Below are 23867 nucleotides of genomic sequence, written 5' to 3'. Positions count from 1 at the left end.
CCAGCGCCACGTTGCACCACAGACTGTCCAGCAGTTGGCGGATGCTTTAGTCCAGGTCTGGGAGGTGATCCCTCAGGAGACTATCCGCCACCTCATCAGGAGCATGCCCAGGCGTTGTAGGAGGTCATAAAGGCACGTGGAGGCCACACACACTACTGAGCCTCATTTTGACTTGCTGTATGGACATTACATCGAAGTTGGATCAGCCTGTAGTGTGTTTTTCCACTTCAATTTTGAGTATGACACCAAACCCAGACCTCCATGGGTTGATAAATGTGATTTCCATTGATGATTGTTGTGTGATTTTGTTGTCAGCACATTCAACTATGTCAGGAACAAAGTATTTAATAGGAATATTTCGTTCATTCAGATCTCGGATGTGTTGTTTAAGTGTTCCCTTTATTGTTTTGAGTAGTGTAGTATTACTGCTCCAAGTATACCTGAGACACATAGGGCCAAATCCTATCCAACTTTCTAGCACTCAGAGCCCAATCCTGATGAGAGGACGCCAGCTCACTGCTGGGTCACACTGTCGCAAATGTGCTGTAAGACACTGCAACCAACCATCACCATCGGCCTAGTGCTGGAGTTGACCCAGTGCGAGTCGGTGGGAGACTGGCAGATCGCCCCCCCCCCAGCACTCCATGAGAAGCGCCAGGTGGCGGAGAAGTGAGTGGGGGCATAGGGAAGGTGTTCTGGGATGGGGGCAAGTAGGGAGAAGGCATGATGATAGGAAGGAGCTCTGCTCCTTTGGATCCAGAGCCCTGTATCAGGCCTCATGGCCCAACACAAGGTGTTTTTTCTCTGTGCCGGCTAAATAGCCAACGCAGAGTCGAGTAGCCCCGTTGTGGGGCTACTTTCCTTACCCAGGAAAAGGGGATGAATGTCCCCTTCCCCCAAGGAGCCATCAGTGGCTGCTTGGCGCTCTCAGGATGACACAGCAGCCATTTTTTGCATGGCTGCTGCCTTTTGTACCAGGCAGTTCAGGATTGGGCTCTAATGCAGTTGCAATGCAGCCCCACAGTAAGAGAACAAATGTTCCCTTACTTTGAGTAGGCCTCTTTGAGTGCTTCCCCACCTCAGGATGCAGCACATGCCCCATTGGTATGGCTGCATCACTGCTGTTATGTGTGATAGGACTGGGTCCATAATAATGTTGGGAAACTGAACAGACTTTGGTCAGAAAGACAGTAAATAAATAAATAAATGAAAATAAAAATGTGATTCCTTCTTAGGGAAAACTGCTGACAAGTGTGCATGTGTGTGAGACAACATGCATGTATTTGTGTCTGCATATTTTTAAACCATAATTGTCAAAAATTATGGCAATTGTGGACAGATGTGGACAGTGAATGTGGACAGATACACTGTTTTTATTGCCTTTAGTGCTTTCTCAATAGTCTCAGGGGAACAGTGAAGGGGAAAGCATTCTAGGACATCATTCAGCAATTCCTGTGAATGCTGAAGGATGGTGACAGATTAGATTAATGTCATATTTGAATAAGCCACACAATTACTGGAACACTGCAAAGTGCTTTGTTGCCAACATACCATAAGGTATGTATGGCATTTTAAACCAACATGTTTTTCTGATTGTTTTTGCCCTACAACATTTTTGTATTTGTTTTAGGCTTGCACTTATTATGCTTGTTTTTGATACTTTTTTTCTGTTGCTGCTCCTGTGCTTGATCCTCACATGCAGAAACTGAGATAATGAAGCTATAGCTCTCATCTGTTGCTGTGGGTGGTGGCTACTAGATGAAGTTCTTCATTGTGGGCCTGCGTCCCACCACTCTCTGGTGTGTTTTTCTCCACTAGCCTCAGATGCAGAAAGGAAGGTGGATTCAGTTCTCTGCCTTCCCAAAGCGGCCTCTTGCTATCTGCTGGTAGCAAACATCTCTTTCCTGGTCTCAGCTTCACTGGCTCTAAATTGGCCAACACAGGCTATGAGACATCTGGGCCATCCACAAACATTGGGACATTGCTGAAGTGCTTCCAGTAAAGCAGTGGCGTCACTAGGGTTCGCGTCATCTGGTGCGGGATGCCAGCACGTCGCCCCCCATTCAGTGGGCGGGGCAATACCCCAGGTGGTGGGCGTGCTGATGTACCAGCACTCAGCCCCCACTGGTTTTTTGGCTGTACCTGTCTCCAAATCTAGACGTGATAGGGCAAAACGGATGCCAGTTTTGGAATCAGCACCCCTGATTCCAAAACTGCAGGAATTGGTGTAACGTTTAGGGAAGCAACATGTGTGTTGGCCTGTGTAATTAAAGTAAAACAAGTAATTAAATTAGCAGAAGCCAGCGCTGGTCCACCAAGCGAATTTCCTCTGTAGCCTGCCTGCAATAACACCCCTCTTCCAAAGTCAGTAAGGTTTTCAGCCCTACCCAGTGCCCAGTTCAATTTAAAAACTTCTGTTTAAACCAGATCACTGTCAGGATCCACCTGGCTTTGCAAGTCTCAAAAAAGTTCACCATATCCGCTGAAGCCTCTGTTTTTATTGGGACGGGGGGAGAAGGCTACCTTCTGGAGCATTTGTTGAGCTCCAGTTCCATCAGATCAGGACTATTCTGGTGGCTTCACATTCCCCTTTGCCTGGCCTGACAACCAGCCAAGACATGTTTGCTTACTTGTGAGTAAACGCAACCATGAGGCTTAGTTTCAATTTCCATAGGGCTCAATACATTTATCTGCTTGGAGGGAGGGACTTCCTTCTCAGGTGTTTTTGGGGGCTGCATTCATTGGATCAGGACCATTCCGGTATCATTGGATTCCTCTCAGCCTGCCCTTTCCGACAGACTAAGGCAAGTTTGCCTACTCATGAGCAAATTCACAATACGCCTCAGTTTCACTTTCCATAGGGCTCAATGCATTTTTTGTTCTCCGGTTTTTTGGCCATAACATTTGATAGAAAGGAGATATTTCACTCTGGGTTTTTGCATTGCATTCTGCTGGAAATTCCACATCCAACAGTATATAACATGACAGTATTGCTCCTAACCACTGCGATTTTAGCATGTCGCTCCCCCAGTGCACGTCACCCCCCCGTGTACGTCACCTGGTGCGGCCCACACCCCCTAGTGACAGAATTGTTAAAACAGAATTGTTTTATCAAATGAACTTTGTGAACAACCAGTCTGACCAACTTTACACACACACACACCCCTGTGGACCCCAATCCAACTAGTCATTTCTCCCATTCTCCTTGGATAGGACTGAACCCCTTATTAATTAAATGAAATTCAATTTTCCAGCAGCTGGTGGGGAAAACAAAAATAGACCATGAAATTATATCAGAGCTGATAAGGGTTTGGTTAGGAAGCTGATTTGTCTCCTATACTAGGAGATGCACAGCGCAAGCCTTTGCGTGTCTACTCAGAAGTAAGTCCCATTAGAGTCAATGGGGCTTACTCCCAGGAAAGTGTGGACAGGATTGGGCTGGCAATCACTTCATCAATGGCTGATAAGTATTCCCTTCAAATAGCAAGATTCATCACTTTAAAAATACAGCCCTTCCTCTTCAGTCAAACAACAAGATTAATAAATCACTTTAAAAACAGTACCCTTTTTCTGCTCCTGGCCAAGTAAAGTGTGTGCTTCTCTCTCTCCCTCCTCTCCCTTTGCCAAATGCATGAAAGCAACTTTAAGACTCCTTGTGACTGGTAAAATGGGAAGTGTTTTATTTGGGGAGGGGGAGGAAAGCGGGAAGGTTTGGAGATGGAAAGGGGGGAGTGGAAGAGGGAGGGGGTTGAAAAGAGAGATTTCACTTTGATGAGAAGCGATCCCAGGCTGGGAACTAGGAACCAACTAGACAAGGATCAGTGAGGGTTAAGGACTGCAAGCCAAGCATGCTCGGAAGAGGGTGGGGCTGCAGCAGCCACTCTAGCAGCTGAGCAACTCCTTCTTTCTTCTGCTTTAAAAAAAGCGCAGATGACGGGCAGAAGAGTGAGTCATAGGTTTCTTTGGTTGTAAAGTGGATCAGGTATTTCAGAGGAAATTTGTGTATCATTAAAGAGCAAAGTGAGCTTACGCTAAGTGATCCTTGTAAGGATTGTGCATGCTATGTTGTGCCCTTTCATGACTGTGTGGTGGCAGGGTGGGGCATCTGGATGTTCAGTGATGAACACCACCAACTTCTAGGTAGCTGCTTTGAGCTGTGTGCAGCAGGCTTTTCAGTCTAGAAAAGAGGCGCATGAGGGGGGACATGATTGAGACATACAAAATTAAGCAGGCAATGGACAGAGTGGATAGAGAGACACTCTTTTTCCATCTCACATAACACCAGAACCAGGGGTCATCCACAAAAGTTGAATGTTGGGAGAGTTAGGACAGACAGAAGAAAATATTTCTTTACCCAGCGTGTAATTAGTTTGTGGAACTCTGCCACAGGAAGTAGTGATGGCATCTTGCCTGGATGCCTTTAAGAGGGGATTGAACAAATTTCTGGAGGAAAAGTTCATTACGGGTTACAAGTCATAGTAGGTATGTGCAAGCTCTTGGTTTTAGAGGCAGGCTGTCTCTGATTGCCAGATTGCAGGCGAGGGCACCGGGACGCAGGTTGTGTCTCTTGTCTTGTGTGCTCCCTGGGGCATTTGGTGGGCCACTGTGAGATACAGGAAGCTGGACTAGATGGGCCTTTGGCCTGATCCAGCGGGGCTCTTCTTATGTTCTTATGTTCTTAAGACTGGCTCGTATTCTGCCCAGGGGTGTGACTGTATCGCTGCAAGAGGACATCCCGCACCTCCCCTTTGAGTTCCTGGTGCCGCCCTAAAGAGCCGCACCTTACAGTTGGAATAACACTGCCATTGTATGTACTTTGGAAAGGGGGTGAACGCCGGCTCACTGCCATTGAAAATCCTCTTTCTTTGTACTTGAAGCTTCCACCTCCTGTTTGTATCTGTGTGACATCCTTCTGTACAATCTCTTCTTGGTGGGCACTTTAGGAAGTGCCCACCTAAATTCTATTCACACACTTGATCACACATTAACATGTTAAAATGGGAGACATCAAAAAATCCTTCAAGCCCCTAACAATAGGATTAAGGCAGCACAACATGCCTGATCCAACAATTGAAAATAGACGCCAAGTTCTCATAGATGTTGGGGCATTTCAGTTAATACAGTGTGCTCTGCTTGATGCAAAGACCCCTTTTGTGAGTTGCTGTGCCATGTTAGTGTTTCCACAAACTGCATGAAACCTCTGAACCCTTGAAAGGCTTCCCAACTACGCCAGATACAGGTGGCTACAACCGCATGTTTTGAACTCTTTTGCTTTTCTCTGCAACATCCCATCCCTCTTTCTCACCCTTCCTTCTTCTCTTTTTAGCTTAGGGACCAGGGTAAAAGAGCAGGGTTTTCCCCAAGCCTTTTCCCTGGTTATAATTCCTTTTTCTATCTTTCTCCAGGGCAACAAATACAAGCACCACACAAATAAGGAACACTCACACGTCTTGTTAGGGCTGATTACTGTTTTTATTGAATATTTTGCTAATTTCTCTTTGGAATAAAGTTTTCAAAGAGGTTGTAACTTTGAAATTACCCCCTTTTCAGTTTAGAACTGGTTTTCACCAATGCTGGCTTTGCACCTTAGTCTAAAACAGTGTTTCTCAAACTGTGAGTCGGGAGCCAGTTTCAGGTGGGTCCCCATTCATTTCAATATTTTATCTCTAATATATTACGGTTGATGCTCCCATGGTATGTGATTGCATTTGGGGAAATGTTACACATCTGTACTTTAACAGGCTACTATGTATACACTTTTAACAAAGACAGTAAATGAGACAAAATGGTAAGTTTGGGTAGGATTTCAGCCTAGGATTATTAAAAACTTTCCTGCTTTTTTCCTGATGGCACTTCCAGTCATGACAGATTCTCATTCTAAAAAGTGGGTCCCGGTGTGAAAAGTTTGAGAACTACTGGTCTAAAAGATCCCTTGATCCACTTGGTGCCTGTGCTGTGAGGCTTGGGGTTGGAGAGGGCTTAGGTCCTCTGCTCCTCCTAATACTTTCTTTGTACCCTTTAAAAATTTTTAAGCACCACTGGTAATACTGCATTTGATCCACGTAGGCTCTTTCTGCCTGCTGTTGCCAGGGAGACAGGCAACTCAGGCTTGCCTGTACAGAATCTGTATTGGCATGGAGCTAAATTATGATAAAGATGCAATTGCTTAATTGTTTTGCATATCAAGTGGCTTTCAACGCAAAGGATTAAAGCCAAGTAAAGCTAAACAGATATGTACAATTCTTCCACATCTGACCTTTTTTTTTCTTTTCTCAAAGTAGCCCTCCACTTTGCACATGAAATATTGACTTCAACATTTGTATAATTCAACCTTGTTGGCATCTCTTTATAGTTTGGATGCTGTTAGGTTTCATAGTTTCCCCAATGAGAATATCACTAATAGCAAACAAGTTAGCTTAAAAGACAGGTTGTCAACCACTGCAGACCCTCCTTTGCAACATGCAGCCACAGGAGAGCATTTAGCATCTTCTTGGACACTCTCTGTTTGCAACAGGTGACAGTGAAGTCCATAATCCCTCCCATGAACTAATTCAGCACTCTAGAACATGTTCCAGAATTAACTGCAGGAGAACTGTAGAGTGGTCCTTGACAGGCTAGTTGTCAATGTGGAAAGTGCCTCCTAAAAGCAGAGAGCTTGAGAATTACTTGTGTATTGGTCCTGAAAGTGCTTTCACATGGTAAACAACATTACCTGTCAGCTATCAAGTATTGTAAATAACTGTCAGGTATCGAACATTGGAATCAAAGATCACTGGGAGTCAAATACAGATATCAAATAATTGAAGATATGATTATTTGGAGAATAGCTGGGCAATATCCAGCATCAATATCTGTAAAGGAGAATTCTTGGAAGAAAACTCATTTCAGCTCTACATAAGAGTAGGGCTAAGGTTGCACCCCTTCAACTGTGACTGCCCCTTTCAAGTCCCTTCTCTTCCTGTGTCCAGTACAATTCCAAGATAAATGATCCAGCTCAGATCTCACTGAAATGAGTAAGAGCATAAAAACTCACTTCACTGAGACTTGTGCCAGAAAATTTCCTTGCACATTGTACCCAGTGGCTCTGATCCAGAGGAGTGTGAAGGAAGAGCCACATTTCATCAGACTTTCCCTCTTTTTTTCTGAATAAAAAAAATCTATTCTCCCTACCTTGTAAGATGTTTCTTAAATTCCCCTTTGGTATATAATGCAGAACTGAGGAGGTATGTGAAGAAATATACCTGTTTCTTCCATTTTGTATTTGTGTTATGTTCCGTACTGTATTGTGAAATGCCGGGGGGGGGGGGGCAGAAGGTTTTGGTGAAATAGAAAGATAAAGTGGCCACTTTGAAGAAATGAAACTCAAAACTGGATAAATGGCCAAGTCCTATCCAGGATTGGGCCAGCACGCAGAGGGATTTACAACAGCAGAACACAATCCCCCTATTGTAAAATGGCTTTTTGGTGCTGCTCTGCTCTGGCAGAGTGCTGCCGGAGGCCATTTTAGCAAGGTTGCTGCAAATGACAGCAGTGTGGAAGGCCCACCAGGGGACCCAGGATCGTAAGTCTGAATGGCGGCAGAGGTGGGGATAGGAGGAACGGAGGTGGGTGGGCAGAACAGGGGAGGAGGCTGGGAAAGAAAGGGGTGGTTCAAGGCTAGGAAGGGGATGGTATCAGCAGCAGTGGTGCCACTGATATCCTATTCCCCTTCCTAGCCTCAATTTGCCCTTCTGGGCCCACTTGGACTTGTGCCAGCAAAGTAGCTGGTGCAGATCGGAGTAGACCCAGCGGGTTACTCCTGGGCAAGGGAACAAATGTTCACTTACCCCGGGGAAACTTACAGGATTCCCCCCCCCCCATGGAGGATGCAGCATGCGTTCCCATTGTGCAACTGCACCAGCAAGGGGAATTTAAGTCAGATTGGGCTGAAAATACAAGAGGAAGAGTTTTCTCACTTAAATTGGGTTGGACTAAAGCAGTGATCCCCAATGTTTTTTTTCCACTTTCATACCCCTTGGCAGCCCATTTCCATAAATTGTACCCTTCATATTAACAAAATATTTCTAATTAATATAGTTGCTGTTATTCTAAATTTATATGTTTTCAACTACTGATCCATATCTGATAATACACAAATTGATTACCAGAAACTAGCAGTTGCTGGGGCTTTCACAGCCAGCTAGCTGCCTTCCTTCCTGCCTTGCCAGTCCTGCAAGGCATTCTAATACAGACCAGCCTTTTCCCACCATTATTCCTTTTTCAAGTACCCCTAAAGGTCCTGGCAAATACCCCTGGGGGTACATGTACCCCAGGTTGGGAACCACCGGACTAAAGCAAAAAAAAAAAAAAAAAAAAGCAGCTTGAAAAAGAAAGAATCAGGACACAAGAAGCTGTTACTGAGTAGACAGCTGCAGTTGGATAGGAAGATGGGCTGAAAGCTAAATCAATGTATGACTATTGCTCTAATTTGGAACATAGCTACAATAGGGAATAAACCTAGTTAGGATTAGCTGGATGTATTTATTCCTATATATTTTCTTACCTCATATACTCTTATGGTCTTTTCTAAAAATGTCTTTAAAACTTTTTCCTTGTATATAGTTGCTGATTGAAACCATTCCCCCCCCCCAAATCTTTAGTAGACATTTATTCTTGCTTTTTATTTACCTTGGTTTCTGAGATTTTACATTTTCCACCCATGCTTTATACCTAATTCCACTCTACCTAGTGGTAGTAGTGGTAGTATTGTTGTGAATATTTATATGCTGCTTTTTAACAAAAAGTAGTACACAAAGCAGTTTACTTAATTAAACAAATAAATGGTTCCCTGTCCCCAGAGGGCTCACAATGCGCAAAAAGAAAAAGAAAAAAAAAGATGCAAAAAGACAACAGCAGCAACCACTGGAAAGGAATCATGCTGGGAGAAGAGGGACATTTGCACTCTCCCAACAAAAAGTCAGAGAGCACAACTTTAAAAGGTGCCTCTTTCCCCAGATAGCAGGGGTAGTACAGATAAGTCTCTGGCTAGATTTTAAAGCAAGAATTTCCCAAAGTACAAAGCAGCTTTAGGGGAGGAAGCCTCAAAAAGAACTTCTACATACTGGCAATGGAGAAGTCTACATCAGTGTTTCTCAACCAATGGTACCATACTTGAGATGGTTTCTGGTGGTACGTACGGGACCCTGGACCCTGCCATCTGGCTGCAAGACCAGAAATGCAACCACAACAAACAGTGGTAGGAGGCTCTAAAGCTTGCATTTCCATGCTTGAAAAAGCCCTCCCGTCCACCCTAAGCCTCTTACTGGTGTATATTGTGTCGTATCTGGCTTCCCAACTCAGAAGTAACTGGCAATTATGTCATCACCAGTTACTTCCAATGGTACTTTGAATAGGTGGACCATGTGAAGTGGTACAGTGGAGGACAAACATTGAGAATCACTGGTCTATATGAGAAGAAAGCAGGAAGAGAGCTAGGGAAATTGCTTTTGCTCGCCTTCCTTCCCACTCAGTGCTGGGCCATGCCAAGGTGATATGGGACAGAGACAGACTAGCAAATGAAAGCCCCAAGTGCTGCTGTATTCATGCAAATCCTTGCATGTGAGTAAAGGGGTTTGTTGACACAGTTCATAACCACTTGTTTTATTGTTGTCCAGTATTTGTAAAACACCAGCAGTGAATCAGAAATCCCATTATGACAGCACAGTTTGAAAAAACAACACCATGTCCAGTTACAAGCAAACAGTGTTCTACGTGACAGGATTATGATAAACGTTTTTCTACAAAGCTAACATACAAAATCACCAGGAGCATTCTGTTTAATTCCGAGTATGGAAATGAAATCATGATGGCTGTTTACATCATGTTAAGCAGTGGTAAATTATCCTTTGTTGTTTCTGTATTGTTCATAGAAGCTGTCCAGAAATCCTTTCATTCTAGAGGCAAACACAGTGTCTACGAACAACCCCTCAGGGTAACCCAATCTGGCAAAATGTTAGCATCCATGGATACATGTAAGAATCTTTCGGAAATTATTGCATACCAGTCCCAGAAGTTGGGCAATGAGGTAGTGGGCCACACAGCTCAGAAGAAACCCCTGCAGCTGTGTGGTAAATATTGTTCACAAAGGAGCCTGTCCTAAGTCTCTGGCCAATCAATTAGTTTCAATGGATGCTACCTGGTTGTGGTGTGGTGAGTGAGGAAAGCTTCTCTCTACTCTCTGAACACCTGCTGCATCCAGCACTTATGCCAGTGTGACCTAAGGGAGGGCAGCCCTATGCTGCTAGCCATAGCACTCTGCAACAGCGGAACAGAGTTCTGCGGCTGCAAAATGGCTGCTGACACAGTGCAGAGCACTCAATTGGTGACTATCTTAGAAGTGCTCACCGGATGTTGCCAGACCTCATCATGCCCACCAGACCAGGTATGGCAGAGGCAGGTGTGGGGAGAGGGTGAAATGGAACGGGTGGGGGAGGAATGGGGGATGAGAAGGCTGCAGGAGGTAGCAGATCCTGTGGTGATGTTATTCACCTTTCCTTCCTTTTGGCAGCCTCCCCACACCCTTTCTCTCCTCAGATTTGTGCCAGCTGAAGAGTATCCATTAGCAGCTTTCCCTCCTCAGACTTGTACCAGCTAAAGAGCTGGCACAGCTCTGAGGAGATCCATTGCAGAGTGAGAGGCTTACAGAGGGGTAAGGGGATTTAAATCCCCTTTCCCCTCCAAAGATCTCCAACCGGACCCCCCCCCCCTCCCACTGGATACAGCACACACTTTTTTGGCACAGCTTCACCACTGGAGGGCAAGGGGGATAGACTTGGGCTCTGGGTGTTATTTTAATACAGTCGGCCACTTGCCTGTGGCGATAAGATATTTATCTCCTGGTGAAGTGAGTGACAAGTTCATCATCTACCTGTCCATGAGTACTGCTGCATTACCTAAGGAACGTGCGGTGGTCATTCAAAATCAGGAGTGGCAACAAAACTGCTCTTTTTCTATGAGCTCTTTAAGGCAAAAAGAAATTTTGGAGAACTGTTTACACAGCTAAAAGCATGGAGTTTCAGACATGCTATGCATCTGCTGTACTTACAGTTCTCTCTTACTTTAAAAGCATTCCTGATAAATCCTTGCATGGTGGAGCTGCGCCAGTGTAGTGGAAACTGCATTATTCGGAACTGTCATCCTAGCACACAATACAACGTATGATACTACGATAATGCAAGAGTTTTGTGCTTGATCCTATACTTTTTACACCTTTTCTTTGCCATGGGATTGGATTGCAAATGTTAAATCAGAAGAGATCCTTGAAAAGGGGAAAGCGCTCTTACAGCTTCATAGGGGCAGATGGCTACATTTTTTGAAGGATAACCCACAATCTGCAAGACCTGCCAAGCTCATTGACTCGTAAGATTGAACTAGTTATACTTTTTTTTTTCAAGAATGTGTTTTTCCTTCAAGTATTGATGTTGTCTTCTCTTCCACAAGAACGTGGGAAGTATGTGAATTAATGAATACGCTGTCGACAGAATTGTGACATTTTAGCTGCCACTTTGACTTTTCTGCTGAGTAAGTGAAATCTGACTAAACACAAAACAAGTAGCAACATATTGCATACAGATAAAACCTCAATGCATTCCACCAACTACTATGGGAAATTTTATTTTATTTTACCTTTGTGAAGCTTGATTCATTCTCTGCCGCATTATTATAGGGAACACTTTTGCATGGGTCCCAAGCATTAGCTCCGCAGTGTTCTCTTATCCCTAGAGAAAAAGGTGAAAGGTAAGAGTTACTTGCAATCATATGAACAGTGAAGCTTAAAAGAGAGATGAAGTTCATTTCTAGCAAAAGCACACAGTAATCAGTGAGTGACTGAGAAGACGTGAGAGGTGCTGGTCTGAGAAATCATGGTAACATATCCTCCCAGTTACTGTAGTTAAAATCCTATTGGGAAGCCGTTTCTCTCTCCTCTCCCCAGGAAACCCTCATGTCCAAGATGTTCTTGTAACATGCCTCAGTGAATGGGCTTTGCTTCAGGCTCTGGGTCTAAATAGCCACCATATAGGAGTCTACAAGCAAAAACTCATGTATTTTGAAATCTCATTCATTTTCAGGTCTTTAGTTGTCATTCATTTCAGAACTGGTTCAGAGCAGGGGTGTTCAATAGGTGGATCGCGATCTACCGGTAGATCGCGAGGCAAAATGAGTAGATCGCGGAGTGCCGACCCCCCCCTTCAGGTGCCTCTGGGAGGAAACGCCGGGAGTAAGGCCCATTGTACTCAATGGGGCTTACTCCCAGGTAAGTGTGGCTAGGATTGAAGCCTCACAGCCTAATCCTAGGCATGTCTACTCAGGAGTAAGTCCTGTTATACTCAGTGGGGCTCAAGGTACACCAACATACATTGTACACATAAATGTTATATGTTATGATGGCACGAACATTGTAAAAAAAACTCTGGTAGATCTCCGGGCCTTGCTGGGTTTCAAAGTAGCTCTTGAGCCAAAAAAGTGTGAGCACCCCTGGTTCAGAGGGTCCTGATTCATTTTCAGGACCCAACTGATTGTTTTTTAATGACTTGAAGGGGAAAAAAACATGACTTAACTTGGTGTTTGTTATTTTCTGGGTCAGAAGCAATACACAGCCACCTCCTGGCAGATGCCATCTTGAAAAAAGCATGGGTATACGTTCATCTTTAGTGCAAGGCAAATATGGCAAGAGTGAAAAGATGAGTCAGTTTCAAGGGTCAGTATGGGCTTAGATGGTGTTAAGGAAGAGGTGCAGAGGGCAAAATGGGACACAGCACCGAACATTAGCAGCAGACTTTGCTGTCCATTTCACTTCTCTTATTGCTCTGACAGGGAAGTGGGTACTCTTCCTGCTGCCACAACTAAAGTGAAGAAGAAGCAAAGAAACTAAAGAGGAGGAGGACTTTTGGGGGAACCTGCCTTCCATATTAACAAAGAGCCCCCAAATTTGGACAGTCTCCTTAGAACACAAACACTAACCAACTGTAAGTGTCTGAGAGACATGGCAACCCAACATTTTTCAAATAAACTTGGTCTGGGTAGGTTAAACCAGTGAAAAATATATAAACTTCATCAAAAGGCATCAAAGCCAGGTGCACATCAAAACAGGAATGGCAAAGGATGGCATGAAAATTGAAATGCAGGTAGTAAATAAACATCCTCAACATGTTTAACCAAATACTGTCCCTATTCCACTTTCTCACACTTCCCAAAAATCTGGTCCCTCCACCCATATGAAGTGCAGGTATGCCTTTTGCAAAGCAGCTGCTGCTACTGCTTTCAACAATGGACTAAGGGAAACCCACCTCAGCATTCTTGTGCATGACCCTTAAAAATTTAGCGTTGATGTCATGGGTCCAATCAATCAGTTGTTTTACCACCAGCTGGGATTCCCACCTGCCTCTTGATCTTATCATATGAACTTGAATGCCCAATCTCCTGGGCTGGCTAGCAGCTGTGAGGGCACAGCCTGAAGTGAAGACAAGCAATCCACAAATGACCTGCCAGCTGTGTCATGCACTATTTTGTCAATGACACTGAAGTCAAAGATTCTCAAGCAAGAATCTCAGAACAATGGGGGATAGAGGAATAAGAAGAGCTCTGAAAAAAAATAAAGAACAATAAAAACTATGGGAAAAGTTTGGAATTTTCACGTTCATGAAATGACAAGATTGTCATGTTGTTTTCTTCAAGCCCTATTAAGCCAAGTTGTAAGTTAATAAATTTGCCCACTGCACAGCCCCAAAATGGAGTGCTCAGGGATATACTGGAAGAAGCAGGAACTTGACTATGGTTTTTGAAGTATTTTGATGCCGTGAAGAGCTGAGTGTGATTTTAAAACATTATGCAAACATTCCCTCCAAATCAGGTCACTAACTGAAAACAACCCACTGAAATCAACTCCAGAACACCCATTCATAATATCTCTCATCATTTATAAATGAGAATTTTACATACACTAATAAGTCTAATAAGTTTAGGTCTAATAAATAAGGTCTAATAAATAAGGTCTTAAATAAGGTCTAATAAGTTTCTGCTTATTACCGAATGGGCTTTTAAAACCTGGTATCTCACTCTCTGCTACTAACAACACCGAACACTGTTTTGTGAGGTGAAGGAAGGACGTTATTCATCATACTAAGCAATAAAGATGAGTTCTAAAGCTGAGAAAGTGAGATATTTAAATGAGAGTAGAGAAAATGATGCCATGAAGGATTCCAGCAAGAGATTCTGAAATAATAATAATAATAATAATAATAATAATAATAATAATAATAATAATAATAATAATAATAATAATAATAATAATAATAGATAACATAAATGGAATCATATTTCTTTTTCCAGAAAGCACAGGAAGTTAATTGCACAGGTTGTTGCAGGAAATATGAACGGAGTTTCATACATAGCAAAGAAGAACTTTTTGTTAGACTTTCAAGAGATGTTTCCTTCACTCTGGAATGAAAATGACTGAGCTGTAGCATTCTCCCTTTAAAAGTTAAGAAGCTGCAGAGCTGTGCCAAGGACTCTCAGCTCTAGCACTCATTCCCTATCTTGTGCTGAAATGAAAGTCTTGCTTAACAACACAGATTCCTGTGCAGAAAAAGGGATGAGCCACCTGAAAGTCCCAATAAAATGAATTTGCAGTGGATTCTCTCCCTCTGGGAAAATATCTCTGTGAACGTCTCAACGGCTGTTTAGTCATAAACAGCCACCTCCAGGTTCAGAAACAGTTTGCCTCTGAATACTTGCTGAAACAGCAGGAGAGGAGTACTGACTTCATCTCCTATTTGTGAGCCTCCCAGAGGCATCTGTGGCCACTATGGGACACAAAATGATAGACAGATGGGCATTCTATCTGCTCATGCAGAACTTTTCTTAATTCTCACGAGGGTGCTCTAAATATGCAGAATAAGGCTACAAGTCCTAGGCACACAGGGCCCAATCCTAACGGGCTGTGTGCTACATCCTGTGGGGGGAGCAGTAACTGAGGCTTCCTCAAGGTAAAGGGACGTCTGTTCCCTTAATTCAGGGCTGCATTGCAGCTGCATCGCTGCTGGAAAGTTGGATAGGACTGGGCCCTTATGTGGAAGTAAGCCCCATTGAACACCGTGGGATTAACGTCCAAGTTAACACGTTTAGCGCTGCACTGCATATCTTCTTGTGGCAGGTTCATAAAGATTTATGCCACTGTATAACTGCTCTGGTTTCTATTAGGAAGACCAAACTGCAAGTCTCTTCAAAAAAAATCACAGATAGAAAGATTCTCTATATATAGACAAAGCTTAAGTGTGATTTGAGCAATGTGCTCTCAAAACTAATGATTCAATTCCAATTTCATATCTTAGCATGTTCACAGATTGTGGTTAGAAGAAGCAGAGATTTGTGAAATCTTGAGACAAGAATCTATCCTGGTTTGCTTTAAATAAGAAACTGAAGATGTGAAGTCTCCCCTCATGCATTCCTCCCCACCCCTGAGTTAATCGTGATTTAGGGTCATGTCTGAATCCAACCAGTCTCTCTTCCATAGCCCACTCTCTCTGATGGTGTTGTGCAACATTGGATTGTTGACAACTTTGTGAGGCACCCTTACAGTCCCTCACTTACTCTCTGAATAGTAAGGTGGGTAAAGGGGGGTGCGTTTCATGAACTGAATTGAGCCTCACTACGAGCAGATGGTGACCAATTATAAGGTTTTGTAGCAGGGGATCAAGCAGTTGCCGTACTTCTTTTAGGTTTCTCATTCTTGTCTTTAAAATTGATATCTTACCTACTACCCTACTATTCTTGTCTTTTTAAACTTAGATTCCTTCTTTCCACTGTCAAAGCAACTTATTAGTAGAAGCCTGCAGCCAAAGCATGAACTTGCTATTTCAAATCAATATGTCAAATTCCTACTACCATCAAGAGCACCCCCTACTTTTTTGTCCCCGTTGGCCCCTTAGGATTTTCATGTCATAATGCTGCTGTGACAGTAGAAGCCACAACTGGAAGAATTTCCCTCTCAGGGTCTGGACCTAGCAATCATATGCTCCCTTTGGCTTCTTACATACCAATAGCGAACAGTATCTGATAGGAGGAATGTGTGGTTCTGCCCCATCTACTCTTCCTTTGGTTCCTCCTTTCTGTAACTCCGTGGCCAACTATTGTTTCTTTGGGTTTTCAGTCCCCTGCCTACTTCATCCCTGCAGCCATCCTGTCTTTTGATCAGCCTTCCTAGCATTCCTTTCTCCTTTTTTCCATAGCAAACAGCCCTTCCTGATCTTGTGGTGTGAAATTCTTTCAGAGTCCCTTTTCTGATTATCCCATCTTGCCTCAGTGCTGTGCCACCTCTTCTACCTTCCTCTAGTAGCCTCATTCCCCACCTGCTCTTCATTCAGATTCTTCGTTCTCAGTCCATGGCCTAACCCGCACCCTTCCTTGCTCCACCTTGCCTCTGAGTTCCCTATCCTACTTCCCACTCTTTAGCTATCCCATGTGAGGTTTTAATCCCAGTCAACCAAACCAAGATCACCTGAAAGCTTTTCTCTCTCTCTTTTTTATGGAAAACATTTTTGTTTTATTTCAAGGTTATTCCAAAATCGTTTAAGTACAACAGAAATAAAATCAGTGTGTCCACACCCTCAGGGTGTCACTGGCTGTCCTGGGGTGGCCAGTCTTTGAGGTGCTGAAACAGGCCACATCAAAAGGAAGGGAGGCCCCCATAAGGGTGCCACCAGGTCATCCTTCAGTGTGCCAGGGACAGTTGTGGCCTCAGATTACACTAGGAGAGGGGCTTCTGGCACCTGCATTCCTCCTCCTGAATTTAGCTCTGGTGGGGGTTCACTGGTATGCAGGCTTTAATCTCAGTCTGCCGCCTCACCACCTCTTGAGCCTCATCACTGGCCTAGCCCTGGCATTATAAAAGGCATGCCCCTCCCCTCAGAGCCAGCCCATTCCAGGCTCTCAGGCCATGTAAGGCCCTTCACAGGATCTTGCCCTCTTTTCCCTCAGATGAATGAATTGCTGCCTCAGCCATCACCACCCACCCTGCCTTTCCCTGCCCTCCCTGTTTCCTTAAGTGGCCCCGGATGTGTACCCTCCCTCCAGTAGCTGCTCTGATGCCAGGGCCTGAAGGTCCCCCCAGAAGCACCTGAAGCAGGCCTGCTGTTCCTGCTGCTTGCTCCTGCCAGCCATGCAGCTGCCACAGCCATCCCCTTAGCCCAAGGTGACCTCCAGCCTACTCCTAACCTGCGTGGGATACAGTACAGTCCATGTGGCCTGGCTGTACCAGCATGGGGTTAGGATTGTGCTGTGTGTTACCTGAATTACCTGTGTGTTACTGTGATACCAAACAGTGAATTACCTGTGTGTGTAACAGTGAATTACCTGTGTGTTACAGTGACACCAAACAGTGCTTCCTCAGTCTAGAGCCAAAGAGACAACATTTCTTTCCCAGTCTGACAGGTGCCTAGAAGACTATGGATACTTTATAAATAATAGAGAAAAAAGCTCACCTTCATAGAGTTCATGCATCATATTTTACTAAAGATTGAGGAACCAGACAAATAAATTGTACTTTCAGAAGAAGTCAAATTGTCACCATTAAAAATCTGGATTGTTGCTAAAACAATTCCAGCTTTCAATCTTTTTGCTTCAGTGGCAGAAGCAAATCAGTGAAATCTAAATTCTGTTGGAATGTTTGCACTATATGTTACCATGACATTCATGCAAAGATTCTGTATTCAGAACCTGCACGACAACAAAAGGTAATCTTTCTGGTTTAATCCCCAGGAAACTTTTAAAACAGGTAGGCAATCTTCAAGACAAGGGAGTCAAGCTAAACCTGAACCAAAAATCAGGTGAAATTTTTATTTTTTTCCCTAGGTCTGCACCATGGCTGATTAACAGCCCAATCCTGAAGCCAGCACTTAGCCTCAGCTGGCTACAGGCATCGCAAATATGCCGCAAAGCATGTTCATGGCACCAGGCAAGGAGTGAGCGCTGGTGCTGAGCTAGCACCAGTCAGCGCTGAGCCCCAGTGCCACGAAGAGGATACTGCACCATCGTCAGAGGTAAGCAAGACTGCTAGGTGATGGCACAGCTTTTCAGGGTGGGGGCCTGGGGGCAGGGGGAAGGTATGGGGAAGGTGGAACTGGGCATGGGAAGGGAGGATCAGGCCTGCTAGGAAGGCGGAGATGGTGGTAGCGTCTGCCGCCCATCCTAAACCCTCCTGTAAACAGGTGACTCGACTCAGGCCTCCTCAACTCTGCGCTCATTAAAACATGGGCACAGAGCCAAGGTGACCCATTGCTGCCGGCTGTTGTCTGCCCAGATTAAGGGAGCAAATGCTCCCTTCTCCTGAGGAGACCCATGGTACTTGCGGCACCCAAAGGATCCTGCGGTTGCCATTTTGGCACTGTTGGAGCCCTGGGCACTGTTGGCTTCAGGACTAGGCCCTAAGGCTGCAATTCTATACACTTTCCTGGAAGTAAGCCCCAATAAACACAATTTATTACTGTTTACACAGTTACTGTTACTGTTTACACAATTACTGTTAAAATTTATTACTGTTAAATTTATTACTGTTTACACAATTACTGTTAAAATTACAATTAAAATTACTGTTTATTACTGTTTACACAATTTATTATTATTAAGACTTACTTCTGAGTAGACACACTTAGGATTGCTCTGTAACAGCTTGGATTCCTTATATTAATTGAAGCAGATTTTGTTTCATTTTTGTTTTTGGAAAGTGACACCTAAATGTTATATCATTGTGTTTCTGCCACTTTATTTTTAAGGAGGACAGCTTTGGGGGATAAGCTTTGATAAGGCTGAAGAAATCATGTTACAGAAAATGAAGTAACCTGGAAATAAATCCTGCACCTTAACAGATTCATCTCTTAGAGAGGCATGTTTTCCTTATAATGATGACTGGGTAGGGTTCCTTCTATTCATTAAAAGATCATGAGAACTTTTAATGGGGCTTGTGCCTCTTGAAGCAAGAGCTGGCTGCCAGAAGAGATTATTACAGGCTCCACTGTGTAACAGATGAGTGAGCACTGTTCAGCTATCAAAAAGGCAGAAGCTGGAAATCTATTATAAGCACCATTAGAGGTCAGTTTCTTATCAAGGACCTACCAAGAATGCTATTGGTTTAAGTTTATTTCTAGAAGGCACTGGGTAGAAAGAAATGGTAGATCTTACTCTAAACAGCCACTATCCTTTCTGCTTATTTAAGCTTCTTGATAAAGTTTCTTGATAAAAACCACTAGCAATAGGGTGCCCAGTGTCCCTGAATATGTGAGTATGGTGGTCACTCATTGTTTCTCTTTTCCTTTTGAAAGAGAGAGAGTGATTAATTCTTACTCATATTAAAAATCAAGTTCCCTAAGCTGTTAATTAAATAAACTGACTGGTTCATGCCTAAACACAGAAGATACTATGAAGGAGAAAGACTTTAAGGCACAGATTAAGGCAGAAAAGAGATATTAATTCAGGAATGTGGGTTCCTTTGGCGTTGACCAACATGTGGAAAAGGATGTAAGGATCAGACTACTTACTACAACAAACAGGTGTCTCTATAGTCCAGCAACCCATTTTTGTTTGAAAAGGCATTTCAGGAAGTGATGACAGACAGCAGAGGAAACATTAGTTAACTCTCCCCTTACCAGCCTTTTCCCTGCTGCAAATCATCTGCCCAAGCAGCTATACAAACATACGTTTGGAAAGCCATTTGGGCCTGTGCTGTTTGGAGGACAAAAATTGTCAAGGGCTCCCTTCCTTCTCTGCTGTTTATCTGCTTTCAAGGCCCTCAGTCCCCTATGATTAAAGCGTTATGCTTAAAGCATAGGCCTACATTTGCACATAATGTGCAGTTTGCCCTAACATGTAAAGAGTGCGGTGATTTCAGTCACTCCACAGTCTGACAAGCTGAGTACAGGACGAGGTCTCCCATTCTGTCAGAAGTCACACACCCTCACCCCCCTAGACAGTATCCAGTCATAGTGCTTGGTTTGTGACAGTGTTCTATCTGACAGCATAGGCACCTGAATGGCTAATGTTAATGGGCTCCAGTCTGACTTGCACAAGCAGAAAGACATGTACACAAGCAAAATTCGTCACCTGATCTTTCGTGCTACAGTCTCCTGCACAGCCATTCTAAAACATTCCTGAAAGCTGGGGGACCCTCTGCGAATGTGCAGGGTGGGGCACAGGTAGCTGCAGGGGGAGGGAGGAATTGGTCAGAGACCCTTGCACGGCTAGAAATATGTTTGTTTGTATGTAGAGGTATATGTCAAGCTGGGTGCAAATATTCAAATTGCCAGTTTGAAGTTGTGAATTCATTTCTGGGCTGATTATTTGTGAATTTGAGTTTGATCATAAGACACTTTCAACAAAGAATGGAACAGCAGAGGATCTGGGGAGAGACACAAAGAATTGCGTAGCACACTGAAACCACAGCTACTAAAACCGTCTTTTCCTCTCAATATTCCTGAGCCAGATGTGGGCCTCATGTTTCTGTTTCCCCCCACAAAATGGGCAAAAAAATTGCTTTCCCTAAGATGCCAAATTCGCAGCAGACACAGACCATAGCCCCTGAGTGGTGTTTATGCAGAGATTCAAGAAGCGCAGGCTTTTGATGGACAGTCATGAAATTACATGATTTTTCAGAAACAAGGAACAGTCTTGCAGCACCTTAAAGATGAACAAAGTTATTTCCACATTTTGTGGGCTGCAGTCTGCTGTTCCTCAGATGCATTCATTCAGAAGCATTCAAGGTCATACAGCTGCCTCCATTCCCAAGGGGCACAAATTCAGTCGGTTACAGAACATTAGCTCCCAAGCAGATTTGAATTGTGGGGTTAGGCAAGTGGAATCCCAGCCTGGATATTTCATTCAAGACCTAAGCACATGAAAATACCGGTTTATTTACAATCATCCTTCGCAAGACGTGCTTTGTTTCTAACACTCACTGTGCAACTACGGATTGGTTTAATCTTGGAACATATCTGTTTTTTTTTCCATTTCACTGCAATAGGTTAGGAAGCATAGATTATTTCCAAGATTAAACAAAGCACAATTGTATGGAAGTAAAGTAGAATGTAAGCAGATTTGGTGCTTATCTCCAGTTTCAACAAAAGATAACTAGTAATTGCTTTTTTATCACTTGAGTCTTACATTTGAAAGTGGAGAGCAGAGAAAAGCTTGATATCACAACTTAAATACTAAGGCCCCAGATTTGTAACTTTCTATTCTGGCAAGTGAACCAAATCATCCACCAAATGTAATTAAAAAACAAACAACAACAACAAAAAACCCCTCTAGACTCATGAGCAACAAAATAAACAGTACGGGGATAATGTTTTTGGTCACATCTGGCTCAGGGTCAGAAATTGGAATCAATGTAAGGAAAAGTTCTAAACGGTTAGACATTCTGCCCATGTCTGAGCAGGACAGTTTGTTCTAAGCAATAACTGTAGCATTTTCAAAAAATAAGAAACCTGTTGCTTAGCAACAAATAAAAGCCTCACCATTCTTTAGTCTATCTCTCACACAAATCCAAGAACTCAGAACCTAGAGTCATGCCATTCAAATAGCAAGGAGAAAAAAATGGATGCAGACAGAAATGATAAAAATGTATCATTTACCTTTTTGAGGATTTTCCTTGAGCCTAATATGCTGGCCTTGTTTACAAAAGGAAAAAAAAAACAAAGCTTTTAAAGCTTTTCTTACATACCTTGGATCACATTCAGATGCAAAATCTGTGGAGGAGGGAGAATCTCCTTATCAGGCAGGGTAGCGGAATGCTATCAGGGTTGTGCTCTAACCCTGACAAAATCTAAATATGTCTGTTTTGGAACTGGACAGCTAAAGTGTGGGTATACATATGTGTGCATTTTTTGTGTTCAAAGAAGCTATACCAAAACTGGGATAGATATTTGTGATTTCCATTCTGTAGGCTAAGGCAGAAGGGTTAGACTTCTGCCCAGTCCTACTCCTCAGAACAGCCCTACTGACTTCAGTAGGAGTTTCCTCCTAGTAAACATGTTTTAGGACTGAATGCTTATTCTGTGTGTCTGTGGTGTGACAGATTATTTATTCGATATGTTTTCTGCTTTTCAATCTTGCTTCCAAAGTGCCTTACAATATTGGAAATAAAAATACAGACAAGATATTAAACCTATACTTAAAGCAAATATGAACAAAGCAAAATCAGATCCGTTCCCTCACAGGACAATTGATGTAACGTGGCCCATGGCAGGGAGAAGGTAGTCCAGCTGAAGCAGATTGAATGTTGGATACCTTTGGCTGCCTCCCTAATTTCTTCTTCCTTGCTGGACAGCTGATGTTAAATAAACTTTATCCATCTAGAGAAGCAGTTAGTAACCTACAGCCAGTGGGCTGGATTCGGCTTGCCATCCAAAGTAACCCAGCCTATGCAGAGCTCAGCTTGGGAGGCAAAGCCACTCACCCAATTCGCTGTGCATTGGGTAGGGAATGATGGAGCCTTGCAGCAGCAACACAGCTGAACTGGCTGGGGGCAGGTGATGATGATGGATATTACCCCCCACCTCATTATGCCAACCTTCTGTGTTGGGATGTCACCCACTTGCGACTGGAGCCAAACTGACAAGGGAGTAGACAGGAGGGCCATTTTAGTTCCACTTGCTGCTCCAAGCACTTGGGCAGTAAGCACAGTTCCCCCCCCCCCGGGGGAGTATGGCAAACTTGCCTAACACTGCCCCCCCCCCACACACACACACTGGGCTCGCTACACTACTGGTTTGCAAAGTCCCTGTTATGTGTAGCATCATAGGGACTCAGCAAACCCAGGCAGGTAGCTCTGCCATTCCCTGTCTGGCATATGGTGAACTGGGTAGGAAGTCTTGCTTTCCAAGCCGAGCTCTGTGCAGCCACTTCTGGAGCAGGGTAACCCAGAAGTTTGGTGGTTACATGATCACAACATCACCAAAAGTTTGGCCACTTTTAATACAATGGTTGCCAATTCCTGATCTAAAGGAAAGTTGTCTGCACGCATCTTTCTTCCTCTAGTGCTGCACTATCAAGCTATCTATCTGAAAAAAAAAAAAACCCATGGCACTTGCATCTTGTTTGCTGCCAAGCCAGGAGGCTGACGAAATATAACATGTAAACAAGATCTACATATTTGCCACATCCACAAACAAGACACTTCTTTCAGTGAAGAGCAAGACTTTAAAAACAGGGACAAATGTAAAGAGTGTATCTTGGGGGTCCAAAGGCAAATAATGTATCAAAGAAACAGCCTTACAGAGCAATGCACTGCATCTGAAATGCTGACCATGAATGAACAGCAAATGTTCTACTGCTGCAGTCCACTGCTGAGCGCAATACTAATCATAACAGCCAATGAATGCTGTGAAGAAGCCAAGACAGCAGCTCATTGTTTTTTGACCCATTTCTGCTGAGATCTTTGGGAGGTAGTGGTGTTCATTACAGAAGAGCAGAGGTTCCCCCCCCCTCCAATGTAAAGCCTTTATGGAACTGAGTGCATTTCAAGTGGAAACAATAAGATAGCTGAACTGTAAAAAAAAAAAAAAAATCAAAATGCATCTTCTATGCGATGCACTATTTGGTTATCGTTTCAGTTCTCAGGGATCAGCGAAATCAGGCTCAGGGTTTATGGCTCATGCCACAGCATGCAGGGAGAATATGAGGTGGAGTAATGTCCTAGGCTTGAAGCCACTGGCATTCCGGGGGGGGGGGACACACTAAGTTTCTGCAGGTGTCTGGCCTCTGGTCATGGCTGAAAAAGCAAAAGTTTACTGTTATGTTCCCCTCCAGGAACGCAAGTGCTCAAAGCAGAATATAACCATTCA

General features: G+C 43.7%; 1 protein-coding gene across 1 annotated transcript in view; it reads right to left on the bottom strand.

Moving 5' to 3' along the window:
- C3H10orf90 (chromosome 3 C10orf90 homolog) overlaps positions 1–23867 on the bottom strand; it is a 130875-nt gene that overhangs the window by 70236 nt on the left and 36772 nt on the right. The window contains exon 2 of the mRNA XM_066622295.1: positions 11665–11756. Coding sequence (XP_066478392.1) covers positions 11665–11756 — 92 coding nt within the window. The remainder of the gene's footprint in view (positions 1–11664; positions 11757–23867) is intronic.

This window comes from Tiliqua scincoides, chromosome 3 (genome assembly GCF_035046505.1).
Source record: "Tiliqua scincoides isolate rTilSci1 chromosome 3, rTilSci1.hap2, whole genome shotgun sequence".
NCBI classification, from domain to species: Eukaryota; Metazoa; Chordata; class Lepidosauria; order Squamata; family Scincidae; genus Tiliqua; species Tiliqua scincoides.
Note: the sequence above shows the minus strand (reverse complement) of the source record. Positions and strands in the feature narration are given on the sequence as shown.